Below are 20,676 nucleotides of genomic sequence, written 5' to 3' on the forward strand. Positions count from 1 at the left end.
TCGAGGCAAATGAAATTAATAAATCCAATTTTGACCTGCCACATTTCATCTTTCAGAAAAGAGTTTTTGGTACGGACTTTAAGAATTATGGCTGAACCCCGAAATTAGGCTATATGAGAATTCAGGCCACTTGTAGTTCGATATGCTTGATTTAACACACGAGTCTAAAAGAATTCAAAAGTTATCTCGATACCGAATTTGAAGGACCGGGGTGCTCGAGATGGATGCATCGATAATATTCCAATTGTAACAAAGTGGATGACTCGATAATAATTCAACTATAACGAGATGGATGACTCGATAATATTCCAACTGTAACGAGGTGAATAGATCAATAATATTTCAACTGTAACGAGGCGAATGACTCGATAATATTCCAACTGTAACGAGGTGGATGCTTGATAATATTCCAACTGTAACGAAGTGGATGCTCGATAATATTCCAACTGTAACGAGGTGAATGCTCGATAATATTCCAACTGTAACAAGGTGGATGACTCGATAATATTCCAACTGTAACAGGTGGATGACTCATAATATTCCAACTGTAACGAGGTGAATGACTGATAATATTCCAACTGTAACAAGGTGGATGCTCGATAATATTCAACTGTAACGAGGTGGATTCTCGATAATAGTCCAATATAGTTCAAAATAGGAACCTGAAATGGACAAACAAATATACAAACCACTTATGGGGTGGATCGTCCAACAAAACTATATATCAAAGTCTTTTTCAGCCAATCAAAACACATAATCCACTTATGGGGTGGATACCGAACACATTTTGAAATCTTGACCCTACATTGTCAAGAAATATGTATGCCTAAATTGCTACATGGCAGTCATACGAAGAAAAAAAACTATATCGACGTATATACACGTTGCGACTACGATTCTCTTTTTAAAAAACAGAATTATCGAGGTGAATGACTTAATTTTTCACACGAAGATTAAAGTCACTCATGCCTTCCTTGACAAACTCAACAAAATTTGAGTTTGTTGCTTACATCTTCAATCGTTATCGAAAACTTGTAACGATTTGGCAACTTCGACTGTCATCAGGATATTGAGATCTCCAATATCTTTTTGATGTGATGGACTTGGTGATTTTTCCTTGCAATACTTCTAAGATAGTGTCTTTTTTTATCATCTTTTAGATTTGATGTCGATTTCACAGATGATCCTGACTTTACTAATACTATCACCTGCAAAGCTTGACACCAAACATTAGTATCGACGATGACGTAAAGAATAAAATTAAAGATAAAGCGCTAAATTAAGTCATTTGGATTATCAAGATCAGGCTGTGGTGAGCCTAATTGTTACTTTTATTGTGATTCGTCACTAGCGATCCTCTAACACGTTGTTTCTTAAGGTTTTGAAAAAACATGTTAGCGTTTGTCTTTAGTATTCCTATAAAATAAAAAGAAGTTGTTTATAAATCACTTGAGGCAATATAATGAAATGAAGATAAAATGAGGTAGACAGTTTTCTAAGTTCTGTTGATGAGGCCACGATGAGTGTGAATGATGTCTTTTGTCACACTTGACAGCTTTACATTGCTATTTTTGTAACTTCGATGTTCCTACATCCAAAGAAAAATTCTTGGTTTGAAAGACTGATTTATGTTGGTCTTGTCTCCATTCTCCTTCATGCAGTTGGCTTACACGCTCGTCCGTCCTTTGTAAGATAGTCTTGATGGAATTTTTGAGGACCCTTCTCACAAATTCTATCCCAGTCTAAAATATCGAAAAACTCTTGTAACTTGCTTTTGTTAATTCTGAGGTTACTTATTCTGGAATTTTGAGGTCCCTCCTCAAAATTCTGTCCCAGTTTGCCTCAATAAGTAACAAATGACATTTTTGTGGAATTTTTGAGATGATCCCAAAAATTCTGTCCCAGTTGCACATTTCAACATGATTTTCGACTTGATTCTCTTTAAAATGTCATCTTGTAAAATTTTGAGATCCACTCAGAAAACCTACCTAGTTGCATTTTGATCTTCAGTCTTGACTTGTTGAAGATGTTTATTTTTGAGTGAATTTTTGAGATCCTCTCAAAAATTCTATCCAGTTTCCATAATAAAAGAAATGGAAATCTTACGGGAAATATGATCGAGCCGTTGTGGCACCTACGTATCCCACTGAGGCAGGAATCAAGTCATACATAGTTCCCCACTCAAAGATTAACCAAAAATAGGAAATTTTGATAAGGAAATTACTAAGGCCGATATAGGCCGCCTACATATCTCATTCTTGAGAATTCAGGTCGAATGTAGTTCAAGTACAAAAAAAGTAAATATTAAAAAGGGATAAAGAGGTGACCAAAGTCGACAAAGACCGCTTATGTATCTCATTTTTTAGAATTCAGGTCAGACGTAGTTCATTACAAGGAATGTTCGATAAAATAAAGGAAAAAGATTAATTGTGTATTTTCGAAAGAAAAATAACAATGACTTGATACACAAAATTCTGGCCAATGTTGGGCATACTTCTTCTCAACCTTTGATGACAAATAATTTCAAATGACTCTGTTAAAAAATGTTTTGTACTAACTCTTTAGCATCTAATAAGTTACCGTTTGGGGAGGCTTAATCAATAGTGATTAAACTATTATTGATCATGTTTTGAATTTTGTGCTTGAGAGTTGAACAATTCTCAGTGTAGTGTTCAGTAGCTCCAGAATGATAAGCACATCTGTGGTCAACCCTGTAAAATTTTTCCAAAGAATTGGCTGGTCTTCCTTCTACAGGATGGAGCATACTCATTGCTCTCAACCTTTCGTAAAGCTGAGTTTGAGATTCCCTTAATGGAGTAAATACCTTAAGGAGACTTCCTAAAATTTGGACGAGGGAATTTTTTTTGATTGACATTGTGGTTTTGATATTTCCTTTGTGGAGCCGACCACATATGGCTAGCCATCACCACAAATACCTCTTCTACTTTTTCCTTTGACATATTCATATCACGTATTTCGATAGCTTTGTCATTAGCTCGCAATACAATAAGGTTTGTGACTTTTTCAGTCTTGAACCCATCTTTCAAAGCTTTTCCCACATTGATAATCTCAACAATTTTTTGTCTTATCATGCACAGCATTCTTTCATAGTACTCAGCTTTTGAGTTCGAATAAACATTTCAGTGATTTAACGTTCAAACATAGGAGGTTGAACTCGCAGTCTTTTTTCTCCAACGAAGAGCGTACTCTCGATAGTTTTCTATAGACTTCTGATTGATTTTCTCTAAATAGTAGTGATTAGGGGCAGCTTTTACGTTATGTCCAAATCTTTCATTGAAATCCTTTGCGAGTGCATTCCAACTCGTCCATTGTTTTAATTCTTGCAATATAAACCTCTCTAGAGCTTCTCCATTTAGACTTCGATTGAAGAGATGCATCAACAATGTTTCGCTTTTGCCAATTCCCACGAGTTGGTCACAATAAGCTTTAAAATGTGCTAGAGGATTTCCAGTTCTATTAGAAGTGACGAACTTTGGCACCTTGAGCCCTTTTGAAATGTCCAAATCTGGATGAATGCATAAATTTTCGTAGTTCAGCCCCATAACTTCTAAAGAGTAACCAAATTCTTTTAACATTTTCGCAATCTCTTCCTTCATGATCTGCTTAGTCTTTTCCTCTTTGGCCCTCCACTCTTTCTCCTTCTCTTCGTAAGGTCAAGTTTGGAATAGTCAGTATAGCGAAGCTGTGGTTCAGTTTGGACTGGGAAATCAAAAGTGACTTTTGGAGGTAAAGGTTGAGCGTTTGGTGGATTTTGAATGCCTTTTGTAGGGGTATGGTACATGAAAGTGGATGTTTGAGGATTGTTGACACTAAAACTTTGAAATGCAGGGAATATTTTAGAGTTATTTGCGTTTTGATTTTGAAGAGGAGGGAAAACTTGAGGGTTGGGATTCAGGCTTTAAGAGGAGGTGCTGCTTGGTATAAAGAATTGTTTTGATGAAGATTTGGGGTAGTTAAGTTGCTAGTTGAGGGATTTTGAGCAGGGTTAAGGGTGGGTTATTCTGGATATGTTTCAAGTTTGAATTCAAAGGAGAAAAATGGAATGGAAGCCTTCCATCACCTAGAGTGTTGACATTGATAGTCGAAATTGACAAATCTTGTTTTTTCTGTAGCTCAACCCTCAATTCAGTAATCTGTTGCATCAACTGTGCAATTAACTCATTTTGTTCAATGGCAGGGGGCTGAACTATAGCAACTTCAGTCAAGCTAGTATTCTTACTATTCTGGGTATTTTTTTTTTCCTTCAACAAATTTCAATAGGGAAAGGAATCTTTAAGAACTTTTGAATGTTTAACCAATTTCTCAACACAAATCAGTTTTGAGTACCTGTCAAAGAAAAATAACTCAAAAGGTAAAGTGTTAATGTTTATAGGTGATGAATAATACAAGATATCACACAAAGGTGCAAACACACCAAAGTTGCTTCATTCGAAGAAGAACTAACCCGCAAGTATAGGGAAATAGCTGAATAAATAGGAATTTGTCTATTTGATTTTGAGATTTGAATTAGAAATGTCGACTTGAGTCGAGACAAAGTAGATTGATCTTTCATTGTCGTGCTTCTGATTTTTGATAAAGATGAAACTCCAATCTCATTGCAAGAGCGAAAAAACATAAATTTCTCAAAGATGGGGACCGAGCCTTGAAAGGTTGCCTACGTATCTCACGATGGAGAATTCAGGTCCTACGTATTCGACTCATGTGAATCTCTTTCAATTTGAGACGATGAATCATTTTCTGAAATGAGAAAGTAAGTATGAAAAATGAAGTTTGAGTCTTATTGGTAAACTAAAGACTCGAAGAGTATTTGGATGCAATTTTGATAGTTATGACACATAAACAAATATTGCACGTTATGAACATATATGGGACCCTTTTGTGCCAAGGGTAGGCCTAACGATTTGATGGATGTATAACGTCGTTTGAAACATTCCATTGTCTCGAAATCCAAATATATATAAATTTTTCGAATAAAACTGAAATAGGGTACATAATAGGGAAAATGGATACAAATAGTCAATCCCACACATGGGTACAATCCTAAACTATGCTTCCATGGGTGGTCCTTTTTCATTTCTTGTTATCTCTGAGTGTCCACGCTTTTGGATAAAATGGTAACTTGATCCCTCTTTGACTCGAACATTGACGCATGACAACCAATAAATGTCTTTTTTAAACACCGTATTCAAATTTAAAGATATAAGTATGATTGTCTTTTTATTGACCAAATGGGCCAAATAGACATAAAGTGAACTTCTAATGGGCCGAACATGCCTTTAGTGTTGGGTCAACTTAGTTCAAAATGCGCTAAAAAATTGATATTTGGTTTCGGTCTACGCTATTTGACTAAGAGTGACTTTTGAAAGACTGGGAACACAAGTGGACAACTTAGGCTGGAACTCACGACAACCATTGGACGCATGACGAACCAATAAATTGTCGATCATTTCGAAAAAAGGGTTGAGTATAAAAAGTCCGACTGCGGTTTCGCAAACCGTCCTTTAATATACTATACATACAACAGAAAATGCCATGAAATACAATGACAGTTATAGCAGTTTAAACACATTAAACACAAATAAATAATTCAGCAATTAATAACAATTAATCAAATAATTAAATCTTATTGTTAGAACTTAATTAACTCCCCAGCAGAATCGACATTTCTGTTTTGCTAAAAAAATAAAAGAAAAATGACTTGATATGAAAAATCGACTCAACTTATATTTTGAAGAAAAATCGATTTTCAAAAAAGAATCGCCACTTAATTTTTGAAAGAAATTAAGAAAACTTATAACATTCAAACGACTTTAAAACAGTAAAAATCATTTGAAATAAAAAGGGTTTAAGTTCAATGTACATTCGGTTGACCGGCGATTTGACTAAAATGACAAACTTTAGAAAAATTATTAATTAAGTAATAAAATTCATTTTTTTATTTTTGAAGGGAAATAAACTAAAGGGATCTTTAAGAGAAAATGATTTATGTTGACAAGATAACTAAGAAAATAGAATAAAACAAAGTAATAAATAAAAATATGATTATTTTAATTTGAATATAAAAAGGGGAAAATGACTTTCTTTTGGGAATTTAATTAAATAAAACTAATTCAAATAAAAGGTTAGTCAATACAATAACAAATAAATACAAGAGAGAAGAAATAACAAATTCGGGTACTTGGCCCAAATTCGTGAACATGTCCTAATATTAAAAATACCCAAAATATGAGTTTGGGCATAATTATATCAAAATTCTGCTAATGGCCATTCTTTTGGGCCTTTGGGCCCATTTTCACTCTCAAATGTAAAATAAAAAAAAATCACATAACTAGGTTTATTTTCAATATGTATACTTGTTTATGTTATACATTATTTTTTTTTTTTTTTTTTTTTTTTTTTTTTTTTTTTTTTTTTTTTTTTTTTTTTTTTTTTATTTTTTTTTTTTTTTTTTTTTTTTTTTTTTTATACAAGTGCATTAAAAAAAAAAAAAAAAAAAAAAAAAAAAAAAAAAAAAAAAAAAAAAAACGATGTATACACAATGTATATGACTGATATACAGTCCATTTTTAGGACCTTCGAAGCCTGCCTTTCTAATTTCAACCCTGTATTTCTGTATTTTGACATTTTCTTACTTGTATCTCAATGTTTTTACCATTTATATTGGTGTATACCGCTTATACGTTCGGTACATAGCCCTTTCTTGAACTTTGGAAGCATATATCTCGGATTTTCTGCATGTGTTTTGTCTTCGATTTTGACTATATTCATCAATTCCTTGTGGCTGACTCAAATATAAAGAAATTTGGGCCTCATGGCCCAAATGAAATGCGGAGGGAGGGTGAAAGCCCATGAGGCTCGAACTGATTCATGCAAGAAAAGAACATAAAAAAATTATACATTAGTGTCTATTTGCAAGGGCAGGAGCAAAGTAAACACATAAATTTTAATTGATCTAAATTCACCCTTAAATGAAATACAATCAACAATAAACTTCAAATAAAATGAATCCAATCGCAAGTCTAGCGTAATGTTCAAAGATCAGGTAATTTTAGACTCGACAAGCACAAAGCATCAAATCAATTAACAACTAAAGCATGAAATAATGATTGGGGTCATGACTAGATATTTCTCATAGTTTGATAACACAAACACATCAGTGAAGATAAACGAAAGAAAGTGGTACTGCCAAAAATATTTTAAGCTCAAATTGACGACATGAACAACTCTACATTTCTCATTAATGCATAGTCAGCCGAAAGGAAAGTTAAAACAACAAAATTGCTCTTAGATTGGACTACAAATGAAACTCAATCAACATAAACTATCAGGAGAGAAGAAAAGAAGAACTTATGCTTGATAAACACAATAGGAACAGGACACCACTGCATTATGGGGAAGATTCAACACAGACCAAATAAGAATCTGGACCAATTTTATCACATACAAGATGAACTTCGAACAGACAAAGCATGAATGGAAATTAACATAATTGAAATAATTAGCTACAAATTCAAAACATCAAATATAAAACACTAAGTGAACTCGAAATATTGATGTCTTGCTTCATTCCTCCAACTTGTGGTGCAAGAACGAAGAAAGCAACATCGAACACCTCACATCATTAAAGATTCATGATAAACAAGAACAAGCTAGGATTTAGTACGACACGAAAACTAATCACAGCTATGCCAAGAAAGTTGAGACGACAAGAGTAACAACAATCAGAAAAACGGCCCTCCATTATCTATACACATATTCAAGTTACAATCGAAACTAAAAGATGAAACAGTGGACAAAATGAGACGAAGAAACTCAACTCTTATCAATATCAGAATCAAACAAACCATATTCAATGAAGCAAATCGAGTTTACACGAGAGAGGAATGAATTGCAAAATAGATTGACTAAACAAAAAGTTGTACTACTAACTTGAAACCAACAATGAGTTGAAACAACCCTAAATTTCTAACATTTAAACATCTTACAATTAAGAATCAAACACACCAACACATTGAACGTAAAAGAAACGTGAACTAAAATTAGGAGAGGGTTTAGCTTTTTTCAGGCAGTGAGACTAGGACAACGATTTCGAATGATTCCACCACCACAAGTAGAGCTTCACCCGATTTGAAAAGCTCCAAAGGATTCAAAATCTAGTAAAAAAGCTAAAACATCTCTGTTCTGGAGGATAAATCTCTTTTTTTTGATGAAATTCACTCCATATTTCGAGTAGTAAATTAATGTCAAAAAAATCCCCCAAAGCATTAAACGAAGAAAAGTATATATAGGAAGAGAAATAGGCAGATTTTGATAAGAATTTTCCAAATTCGAAATTTAAAAATCTCTCTCTTGAAGAGATAAGGCTGGCCAGCAAGAAATCTACCAGACTCGTATAATTCTCAACGGACAATAATTTTGGACCTTTGATTTTGAGCAAAGAACGACGAGCACGCGAGATTGCAACACCTGGATAATTGAGTACATTGCTCGTACAAAAGGATAAGGACAAGGACGGGGGCGCGACATGTGCGATTTCTGGGCGTGCTGACTGCGACTTAGGTTTTCTGGTTTCATTTTTCTAGGCTGCTTGCGTAGAAGAAGAAGAAGATGCGTCGGAGGTCGGGTATTGGCGTTGTATTGCTGTTGGATTTTGTTGTATTGAATTGTTGGTGGGCTGGTTCATTTGGTGGAAATGGGCCTGGAATTGGAGGCATTAATGGGCTAAGTTGGGTTCCTGAGATTGCTGCTAAAAATAATGGAATGGGCTGAGAATTGGCCCAACTTGGGTCTCCAATTGGGTTTAAGGTGAGATCAAAGATGGGTTAAATCTTGAAGTTTAAGAAATAGCCAAATTGAGTTAAATTAATAAATTCGGCAAAAACCTAAATAAGACAAATTAATATTAATTAATTAACGAGCTTCTTAATCTTAACGAAATAAAATAATTAACTTAATTATTAACTAATGATTCAAAATTATAATCATAATTTAAACTAAACTAATTTAATAAAATTCTTACTAAAATTCAAATCTTTTTGAAATGATTTTCAAAATGTTTATAAAAGATACTAATTATATACAAAATTATATAAAACATATATATTACTTAAAAATTATTAAAATGATAAAATTAATTAAAAGTAACTTGAAAAATATTTTGAACTTTATAAAACTAATTATTTCAAATCGTTTGGAATTTAAAAAGTTCGGTGATTAATTTATATTGTGGAGGTCCAAAATTGGGTGTCAACATATAGAACCTGAACTACTAAGTGGATGTACTAGTCTATGCGAAAAAGCACTGAAGGAATCATATAAAAAGTATGACCCTTTTCTATCCATGCCTACATGGTTTATGGGGGCTGTGAGTTGTCTGAACTCTCCTCCATATCAGTGCTCAATACTACTCCCTAAATGTAATACTAGCTCTTATGTTTAAAAACATACTTCTTTCTGTGATTTGAGATAATTTTTCAAAACTTAGCTCAACGGCTATATTGGAAATCAAGGTTTCCTCTCTTGCTTAATTGTGAAAGCATTTACTCTTTTTGAAAACTAGCTCAAAGGCTCTTTGGAAATCTTAATTTACGTTCTTATTTAAATGTGAAAACATTTTAAACTCTTTGGGAACACATAGTCCCCATATACTTTGAAGAAATGAACTTCAACTTTACTCTTTACTGAACTCAAAACTCAAGTCTTAAAACAAAGTTAAATCATTTGTAAAAGACTTTTGGAAGACTCTATGAACTTCTCTTGACTTGACTCTTAACTGATCCTTGAATGGAATTATGGATTCAAGGATTGAGATTGTGATATGAAAGATCTCATGATGTTTAGGAGTGTTTTTAGATAGCTAAACATGAGAAAATATCAAGAAATCACTGTCTGAAAGATGATCCGCAACGCGGAGATGTATTTAAATTTTGATCGCGAAAATAATTTTTGAGGCAGAACAGTCCGTGATCGCTCCGCTCCGCGAAGAGATTTTTCTCAAATCTAAGGAGCAGGTCCGCGATGTGGAGCCAGTGCCCAGATTTGCCCGACTAATTTTCTTCTTCGTGTTCTAGCCCCAATTCATCTAGATTCAATTCTTTTTCTCCATATCTCTTTAGATTCGGGTACCCACAACGTATACACAAGAATCTAACTGAAAGCAACTCTAAGAAGTGATCTTAAAATCTCAGGAACTCCTCAATCTCATCCCAAATTCAAAAACGAAAGCAATTCAAGAATACAACTCAAGAACATCAAATTCTCAATCTTTTTAGGACGAAATTACACTGAATAAAACATGTTTTGGCACGTGGGTGAGCGAACCCAACGCTGTGTGAACTCACATACCTCATAGGGATCACCCCTTGACGAAATCCACAAGCGATTCTTGAAGATCTTGACGATTCTTGCTCTTTCTCCTCTTTTCTCTTCTCTCAAAACTCTAACTCAGTTTCCAAAAGAGTAAACTGAATTCGATCAGTTTAGACCTTAAAATAATTACCAAAAACGTAATTAACTAATTGGGTATGGAAAAGACCAAAATACCCTTCAAAAATTCGGATTGGACTTTCCTTATCCAAACAACCCAACTTCCAAAGGGCATATCTCACTCATACGAACTCGGAATCGCAAACTTGGCGGCATTGGAAAGATTGTTCCTAGATATTTCCTACGATATCTGGAAACACACGTAACTCATCCTGAGATAGAAGTTATGGTCGTTTGAAGTTGACCAAAAACTCAACTTAACACACTTAGCAAATTTTCAGATTATTAAATTCTTTCCAAAAATGATTATTTCCATTTTTTAACTTCTTTCTAATTACGGGGTGTTACAATAAAGCTACAAGATTTTGTTTTCAAATACTTTAATTACTACTGTTACACTGACTTTTATTGCGTGACTAAAATTTAAATTTAATTAGCCAATTTCCAATAGGTCATAGACCATAATTTTGTGAAAGTCGCGACAGACAACTGTATATTCAGTTTTTATTCTTTTCCTTTTTTTTTTTCTTGTAAATTCTTAACTCAACCTAAAAGTGAAAAAATAAATATTCCATTGCGAAGCTACATAAAGTTCCCAGTTTTATTGTCTCAACTTTTATTGTAGTAAAGAAGTTGAGAAATTAGCTATGTCATTTTAACTTTTGTAGCTAAGATATTTTATGAATTTGAACCACATATTAAATATGAATTTAATTTTTTTAGCTAAGAAAAATTCATATATAAATATTTACAGCCTAATTTGGACACAGTTATTCAGAGTAGCTCGTACAAAAACATTGGAATGTCTCTTTCGGAATATTGTAATTATGGCTCCATGGACCACTTAATATCACATAAAATAAATCAACTGAAATAGATTCTAGTTTATATTTTTTAACTTACACGAGATAAGGCCAAAAATTAAGCTAAACACACCCTTTGTCTCTTGTTTTTCTTTTTTAATTTGTCTAAAAATAAATTATTTTATATTTAAATATAATTTAAATTTAAAATTCTCATATATATTTAATGAGATAATTTTTAATGACATAAATATTTAATCTAATAATTTTGTACCAAAAATTTCATGAATGATCACCTAAACACACCACCTACCGAAACGTACTAAGACATCCACACACATACATATATAAAACTGTTAGGGGTCGTTTGGTTTGAATATGAGTTATGATGGGATAAGTTATGATGGGATAAGTTATGATGGAATAAGTTGTCCTGAGATTATTTCTTATTGAGTGTTTGGTTTGTTGTATTTAAAATATTATATATTGATAAATTTTAGGAACAAGTTGTTTGTTTACAAAATTACCCTTCACTTTATTTAAACTTTTTAAATTTTTCTTTGCGAGCTTTAGTTATTCATTTTTTAAAATAAAACTTTTATTTTATTCAACTTAAATATTTTTGTTTATGTATCCCCGTGATAAGTACCATGTGTATTTAAAAATATAACTTTTTTTTTATTTAGCTTAAAAACAGAACTTCCCTCTTAAGTTTGTTAAAGAGAAGAAAATTTATGAGAAATCAAAATAAAATAAACAAAAGAATTAGTCAAATAAATTCATAAATAAAAATTATATTTATATAGTGTAATTTTTTAATAGAAAAATATGTATAATTATCATAAAAATAAGGAGTAGTAAATATTATTATACATGGTATTAAAAAAATGTAAATATACATAAATGTGAAAAATGGTGTATAAAAAGGATTTAAAGGGACATATTTGTCATTTACCTATTTTATCTCGGAATAAGTTATCCCAGGATTACTATACCACCCATGGGGAAGGATAACTTATCCCGGTATTAATTATTAATCCCGGGATAAGTTATCCCAAACTTGCCAACCAAACAACAAATTAAGTGATACTATAATTTATTCCCGAAATTATTTGTACTTATCCTTTACACCAAACGACCCCTTAGGATATCGGCGTGGTACAATTCAATCAATCCACGTACAAAATTTTAACCAGGGAGATGTTTGGATACTGTAGTGGAACATCAAAATATAATGCAAATTATTTTGTGGATATCTGAACTAAAACTATGATATGGATTATTCTTTGAAATTTGATAATAATCTAGTCTCGATAATTTGTCAAAATTGGTTATAAATTTTTATTATAATTTATTGTGTGAAAATTTCACCAGTATGATCAATGCTTCAACGTAAATCTTCAAAAATAAATAGATTTACTTTATCTTTGATCCTCAACATTTAAAGCTAAATAAAATCAAACAATGCTGCTCTTCAATTTCTTCAACCAATTGAAACCAAATAATGAGAAGGTGGAGAGGAAGACTCTAAAAGTGTTAAGGTTGTTTTTACTAGGTAAAAAATCGCCAGGAATTTGATCATAATCTTGACAAGTTGTTGGAATTTGTTAGGTCCTTCGTTTCGTTGACGCCAAGGTTTAAAAATAAAAAGAAAATGTTTGAATTTGTTGATCTAAAAAAAAATGTCGAATGTATCAAAATGTCCTTTAATCTTTGTTGTTTTAAACATGTCACGTGGAAAACTTTAAGGGAAAATTGTATATAATAGCAAACTATTAATTCAAATTAAATGCTATAAATATAGTTTGATTTAATTGTACCCCATAGCAAACTATTGCTATTTAACCTCTCTCCTGGTGAATCTCGCTCGCCACTCTCGTTCTCTCCCTCGCCTCTCTCATTTTTTATACAAACGCAAGTGTATAAAGTGCGTTTGTGTTTGTATAAAGCGAGAGAAAATTGTATATATACATATATTTTCGTTCCCCTCTCTCCCCTCTCCCAGATCTCGCTCGCCACTCTCCCAGATCTCGCTCTCTCACTTTATACAAAAACCGCAAATTGTATAAAATGCGTTTGTGTTTGTATAAAGCGAGAGAAAATTGTATATATACATATATTTTCGTTCCTCTATCTCCCCTCTCCTAGATCTCGCTCGCCACTCACCCAAATCTCGCTCTCTCACTTCCCTCTCTCTCTTTATACAAAAACGCAAATGTATAAAATGCGTGAAATTTGTATATATACATATATTTTCGTTCTCCTCTCTCCCCTCTCCCAGATCTCACTCGCCACTCTCCCAGATCTCACTCGCCACTCTCCCAGATCTCGCTCGCTCACTCGTCTCTCTCACTTTATACAATTGATCTTTTTGTATATGTATACCAAAACAGATTATACAACTGCTTTCTTTTGTATATGTATCGCGAAATATACATATTTATGTTTGCTATGGAGCGCAATTATGCAAAGTTTGCTATAGCATACAAATATGAATTTTGTGTTTGCTATATGTGAAAGTTGCTCAAACTTTAATTAAGGATTAGTTGGAAAGGGTCATTTTTTAATAGACTAGAAAAGTAGGTCAAACAAATTAAAATCGAGGAAATATAAAATTTTGACAGATTGTTATAATTTGTTGTGTAAAAATTTAACCAATACATTTTTTGTTTCAAAATCGGTCCGAATCAACTTCTAATTACGCCAAATTTGATATACAACCTTCTCATATAAATCACAACAAATTTTCAATTATTAGATTCTTTGTAAACCTTCAAAAATAAATAGATACCGTCGATCAATTTTTCTTAAGCTCAATAAGATCCAACAATTTTTTCAACCAAATGAAACCAAATCATAAAGGATAACAATATAAATTCAATGGAACATTACATATATAATTCCAACCACAAATTAATAAGCAACGAGAAGGAGAAGAAGAAAAAGAGGAGTTTCCTTACATTTCATGAAGTTTGGGTGAGTTATTTTAATTCAATTAATTTAGTCTTTCTAAAAGTTGGAATTATTCGAGTTAAATATATAATCTAGATTGACTTACAATTTTTTCCGTACCGAACACACCCTTTGTCTTTTTTTTTTCTTCTTTTAATTTGACTATAAACTTATATTTTATATTTAAATATAATTTTTCATATATCTATAATGAGATAATTTATAATCACATAACTATCTAAATTTATTATTTCTACACCATAAATTGAAAAAATATTACTCAATTTTTTTTATGTGTAATCAACCACGATATAAATTATGACGAAAGGGGTAGCTTTTTAAACTCAAGCATTTATGGACCACAATATGCAATGGTCACCTAACAACACCACCTATCTGAATTAAGATGTCTACATATTTATTTATTTGTATTGTTAAGCAATGACTCTTAGTTTTGATGTTTTAGACAGAAATATTGTAAACATTTTTAAATTGGGTGTGAATTATTAATTTCGTACTCAAATTATTGATAGCCTTAAAAATATTCATCTACTTAACTAACTGAACTTAAATACACCCCTTTCATCCTATAAACATACATGTACGCGTACGAACATTGGAGCGTCGATTAAATCTGGATCACCCACCGTAGGACCATTTGGGGATAGCGCTCCCAACAAATTTTTCTTCATATCCAGAGCTCGAACCCAAGATCTCTGATTAAGGGTGAAACGGTCTCACCACTGCACCACAACCCATGTTGGTGGTAGGTTGGGTGAATTAATGAGCCCTTATGTTAATTTAGTTTATTTTGATCTATTTTATTTAAAATTTATCAAGGATCGAACGAATTACCTTTCTAAATTATGCAAAAATTATTACAAAAAAATCAAACACTATGTTTCTATTTTTTAAAAAAATAAAATTATACCACTAGACAAAATGTCTACCAATTTTTTATCAAAATAAAAAACTTAAATAGACAAGTATTGCCTTTGCCCTTAATTTACTATTATAATATTGTTACCGGAGAAGATGCAGATAAGAAAATTTATTCCGGCGACCTTAGAGCCCTTACAAAGAGGTAGACATTGTTTTTATGGATAAATCTATATCTATTTTGCTTGCTATTAATGATTAATCTATCTCCAATTTATACAGCTGCTAAGGGCATTTTTGACAAACAAAAAATAGCTACCCACCGCCACCTTTTAGGTTAGTGACATAATTTCATTTATAAATTATAATGATTTAAAGAAAATAAGTACTCTAGTATAAAGCCTGTACTATTATTTTTGGCTTAATTAATTCTCTTAAAATTATCCCCTTAATTCATTTAGACATTTAAATCCAGACTTGTACCTATTGAACACTTCTATTCTTTTAAATTTGAGTCATTCTAATATTTTTTTAACAATCAGCTAAAAACATAAGAAAGAGTGAAATGTACTAGCGGTGACAAGACAATTTGACAAATTAAATGAGTAAAATTTACATAAATCTCATAGTATTAAGAACTAATTACATCATATCTCTACTCTTTTTCAAATTACAAAAATTATTTAAATTTATAGGATCTCGAATATATCAGAAAATCTGTAGATACATTGTTCACGGATTGCGAATGATACATTAGTTAATTGAAGGGATGTATTCAAAGGGGAGGGATGTATTCGAGAGTGGATAGGATGTATATGAGAGGGGATTGATATTAGTAAAAAAGTTGAAAAATTAACATTGTCAATTTAAATTTTGTAGCTAAGAAATTTTATGAATTTGTGGATAGTAGTTATAAGTTTGAACTTTTGTAGCTATTACTAGATATTAGCCATGACTAGCTTTTAAATTCATAGGATATTAGCCATGACAAGATTTTAATTAAATTCATAGCTAAAATTTTGTAATACTTTTTTGATTTAAAAGTAAAAATTTAAAATAAGTCAATTCAAATATTTTCTAATTTATGACTTTTGATTTAGAAGTCATAGTATATATATAGTAATAAAGTTGAGAAGTAACTTTGTAACATTAATTTTTATAGCTAAGAAAGTTAATGAATTGTGGATAGTCATGAAACTCTAAATTTTGTAATATTAATAAGATACCATCCTGATTTTTTTTTTTTTAAAGAACTTAAAATAAGTTATTCAAACATATTCTAACTTATAAATAAACTCTAACTTATGAATTTTTATTTATGCATCATAAGTCAAAAGATAAATTAAATAGGCTCTTTGTTAACTATATATACATTGTAATGTTGTATTGTAGAGCCTAAATTGGATAACTTAATATGAATTGTAATTGGTCCCATGAGCACGTCGTACCATAACATAAAAGAAAATCTTTTCGTACGGAATATAGTAATATTTATGGCTCCACATATATCTCCTTGAACTAAAAAATATTTAGCAGGTTCTATTTTCATATTTTATTTTTAATTATATACTGACAAGATGCTAACGACAACCACAAATAATGAATATACGGGACCCGTGAGAGTATCCCATAACTAAAACGTGTCAATGAAGTACAATGACAAAATTCCATTCTCTTATTAAAAGAAATATCTCCATTCTTTCAAGAGCGCGACGCACGGGATTTGTTTATCTATTTCATATAAATATAAATTTAATTAGATATAGTGTATTTAGAAAATTATACATAATTTTGATTTCATGTATCTCGAGATAAATATAACTGAATACATCAAAATCTTGTAAGATCCGTAATATAATAAACTAAAGAATATCTAAATAATTATTTCTTAAACTAACTATGCATCAAGATTAATGTTGTTTACTTTGGTGAAGGCAAATGGGTAAGGCTTGTTATTGAGAGCCAGACGGGCGTATCCCCTATTATGGTACAATCAAATTGGCATGTTGGACACATAAATTGACTAGGACAATACCTTATTAACTTGTAAGAATGAGGTCTCATATTTCTCAATTTTGAACCAATTCTTTAAGGTATTAGGTCCTAAGTCCATCAGTTATAACGAACCTAGCTAGGTGGTGGATGCACTGGCCCTAGCATGTAATCACCAGCTTTCCAAACAGTTTCGTTAACACAGGAGCCTAGAAGTTGTAGTTGAGAACATTATACTAACGTCTTGGTTTTCAAACACATAATGACTTCCAAGTTGCATAGTGAAAAACATCACGGGCGTGCTGTGATCAAATTCATCACATAAAAATATTTAATGTTTGACCTTTGCAAAGCCACACTTCAGATAAAAATATTTGAAATCAAATTTCAGTTGTATACATCTTAAATTGATCTCAAAATGGATAAATTTGCAAAAACAATTAAAAGCAGATATAAATTTAACAGAGACATAAAACTAGACTCATATTTACAAAACCTAGCAAGGGATTTTCATTTACCAAACATACCAGGAGTGTCTTTTTTTTTCTGTTTTTTTTTAAACACGTATGAAAGTTTTACTCAAAAAGTGTAAAGTTTTGCTTAAGATTTATGTATAAAATATTATGTAAGGTTCATGCTGATTTATGAAAAATTAATATAATTACAATAATATTTTGTATAACTTTCATACAATATTTATATAAATTTCATAGAAGTACTAAACAACTTGCTCTCGAGTTCCTTTGTGAATTTGTTTATGATTAGGAGGCGGCTATTGTTATACTATAGGTTTAGGTTTTAAATTGTAAAACTTTGCTTTATATTAGTTGTTTATTTTTATTAAATAATTTACCTCTTATTATTTTCATTTTAAAAGTAATTTTACAAACTGGTTTGCACCTTTTTTTTTATAAATATATTGTAAGGTTAGAATGAGAAAAAAAATTAATTCTCTTTTGATTTTATAAATTGACAAAAAATTTGAGATAATTATTTTTATAATATGATCAACTAATATTGAATGAATGACCAACATGAATTGTGATGCAATGCTGGGATTGGTCCACCATTAATCATAGGTCTCGAGTTTAAGCCCTAGGTATGAAAAAAGTCTTGTTGAGAGTACTATCACAACAACTCTTCAATTATTAGATTCAATTGAATGTACAATCTTCAAAAATACATAAATGTCTTCAATATTCAACAAAAAAATGGTTAGAGTTATGTTATCAATATTATAATTCATTACTACTATTTATTATCTAAACTCCTAGCTCGTCTCATCCCAATATTACTTTGGGCAGATCATTTAATTTCCTACTCGATCATCTAAACTAGTAGGTTTTTTTCCCTTATATATATGATGATGTGACAAGTAACAAGTAACTATATCGAGACGACGTTGATTAACAACAAAAACAAAAGTAACCCTAACTTAAAAATAAACCACAAACTGAAGACATTTATGTATTTTTGAATGAAGAAGGTAAGGTAATGTAATAGGGTAATTGCTAGCTTGTTTATTTATTGATAAGCATACATTAATTTAAATTACATGGAGCGATAGAAGGATCCACTTTATTTAGAATGCTGCAAGCTAGCCAGCTAATTAGCATTCTACGCCTTGATGAACACAAATGGAGTAAAGTTCTTATCGTCATCGACAGTCGTCAGACGAGGATATCCATCTTTAAAGTTGACGTCGATATTTTTGCACTGAAGATGAGAGGGACAATGCAGTAACTTGTATACATTTTTGGAACCTCCTGGTATCACCAAGTCAGTTTTCATAATCTTGAAGATGTCGTTTTCATTTCCTACCTTACCACCAGTTACCACCAACTCTTCATCATTAACTTTCCAAACAGTTTCGTTAACACACAATAAGCTTGTTATGTTAGGAAAGAATTTGATATAAACAACAGTCATTACACGCACCACATCACCATCATCCCACTCCGACTTACGAACGAACTTGACGGGAGTGCCTTTTCCCAAAAATTTGGGAATCGCTATGTGCTGCAACACGGCGTTTGGGCATTTAAGGTTTCCAATATTGTCCAAGTATACGGCTCCTGCCCCGAGGTAAGGATTGTCAATAATGTACCTCTGACCAATCCTCAGCGGATGGTCTTCGTCGTCATAAACTTCAGGGAGTACAAGATTATCATCATCATGACTAGTTGTGGGGAGGACAATTGGATTCTCAGAAGTGAAAGATTGAGCAAAGGCAACCAAAGAGAAGGTACTTGAAAGCAAGAGGAAACTCAAAATATTAATGGACTTCATCTTTCTTTGTGTGTTTTGCTTGCTATGAGTTTATGTCCAATTTATAGTGCTGCTAAGGGCATTTTTGACAAACAAAAAATGAATACCTACTACCGTCTTAGACACCTCAAATAAGTTTTATTCATTTTAAATACCTAATATCAAGCTTCAATATTAAATCACTCTAACACTATTTTTTTTTTATGATCAACAAAAATATATACATAATATGTGTTACACTCAATAACATGTAAAATATCAAATTAAATAAAGATATTTGTTATTTGTCTCCAAAATAAATCTTAAATAATAAATTTTAAGTAAAAATAAAAAATGGCCAATAATTGTATTTATTATTTAATTTGGCTTCAACTACTTGGTAAAATTAATAAATATTACTTGAGAATATTGTCCATTGTGCTTATATGACTCTTGAAACTTGACATCTGGTGGAGAACCATTCATGACATGATATTTGTTTTCCTTGGCTTTTCTTTAAATTTGAGGAAAATGAGTTGATTTGAAAAATATTTTGACTGTGATAAAAAAAGAAGCATGGATTCACGTGAACCCGATGACCCAATCTTGAATACGTCTCTTGATATTCACCCTTCAATATAAATAACAGGCGAACAACCACAAATTAATATTAATGGCCCAACGAAACCGCACATGCATGAGATTATCCCATGACTAAAACATGTGACTGACAAACTTTAGTTGTCGATATAATTCATTTAGATATTTAAACTTAAATATATACCTATTGAATATTTTTATCTTTTCAAATTTGAATTATTTAAATATTTTTTTAACAATCAACTAAAAGTATAAAATAAGTGAATACACCTGCGATAGTAAAATTCCCAGTTTTTTTTCCTCAACTTTTATTTATAGTAATAAAGTTGAAAAATAACTTTGTCACATTAATTTTTATAGCTAATTAGAAAGTTGATGAAATTGTGGAGTCATGAAACTCGAATTTTTGTAGCATTTACAAGATACCATCCTTAAAAGTTTTTCTTTTTTTTTAATTTGAAAGAACTTAAAATAAGTTATTCAAACATATTCTAACTTATAAATAAATTCTAACATGAATTTTAATTTATAAATCATAAGTTAAAAGCTAAATTAAATAGGCCCTTGTTAACTATATATACATTGTAATGTTGTAGAGCCTAAATTGGACCACTTATATGAATAGTAATTGATCCCATGAGCACCTCGTACCAAAACATATGTATATACATTCAATAAAAAATTGAGGAAATTGAGT

General features: G+C 31.4%; 1 protein-coding gene across 1 annotated transcript in view; it reads right to left on the bottom strand.

The window, feature by feature from the left end:
• Positions 1-19,421, bottom strand: part of LOC125813981 (cysteine protease inhibitor 1-like) — a 128,955-nt gene extending 109,534 nt beyond the window's left edge. Inside the window, exon 1 of the mRNA XM_049493460.1 lies at positions 18,896-19,421. Within this exon, the coding sequence (XP_049349417.1) occupies positions 18,896-19,421 (526 nt within the window). The remainder of the gene's footprint in view (positions 1-18,895) is intronic.
• Between the last annotated feature and the right edge of the window lie 1,255 nt (positions 19,422-20,676).

Source organism: Solanum verrucosum, unplaced genomic scaffold (genome assembly GCF_900185275.1).
Source record: "Solanum verrucosum unplaced genomic scaffold, falcon-dt-bn FXZP01000205.1, whole genome shotgun sequence".
Classification (NCBI taxonomy): Eukaryota; Viridiplantae; Streptophyta; class Magnoliopsida; order Solanales; family Solanaceae; genus Solanum; species Solanum verrucosum.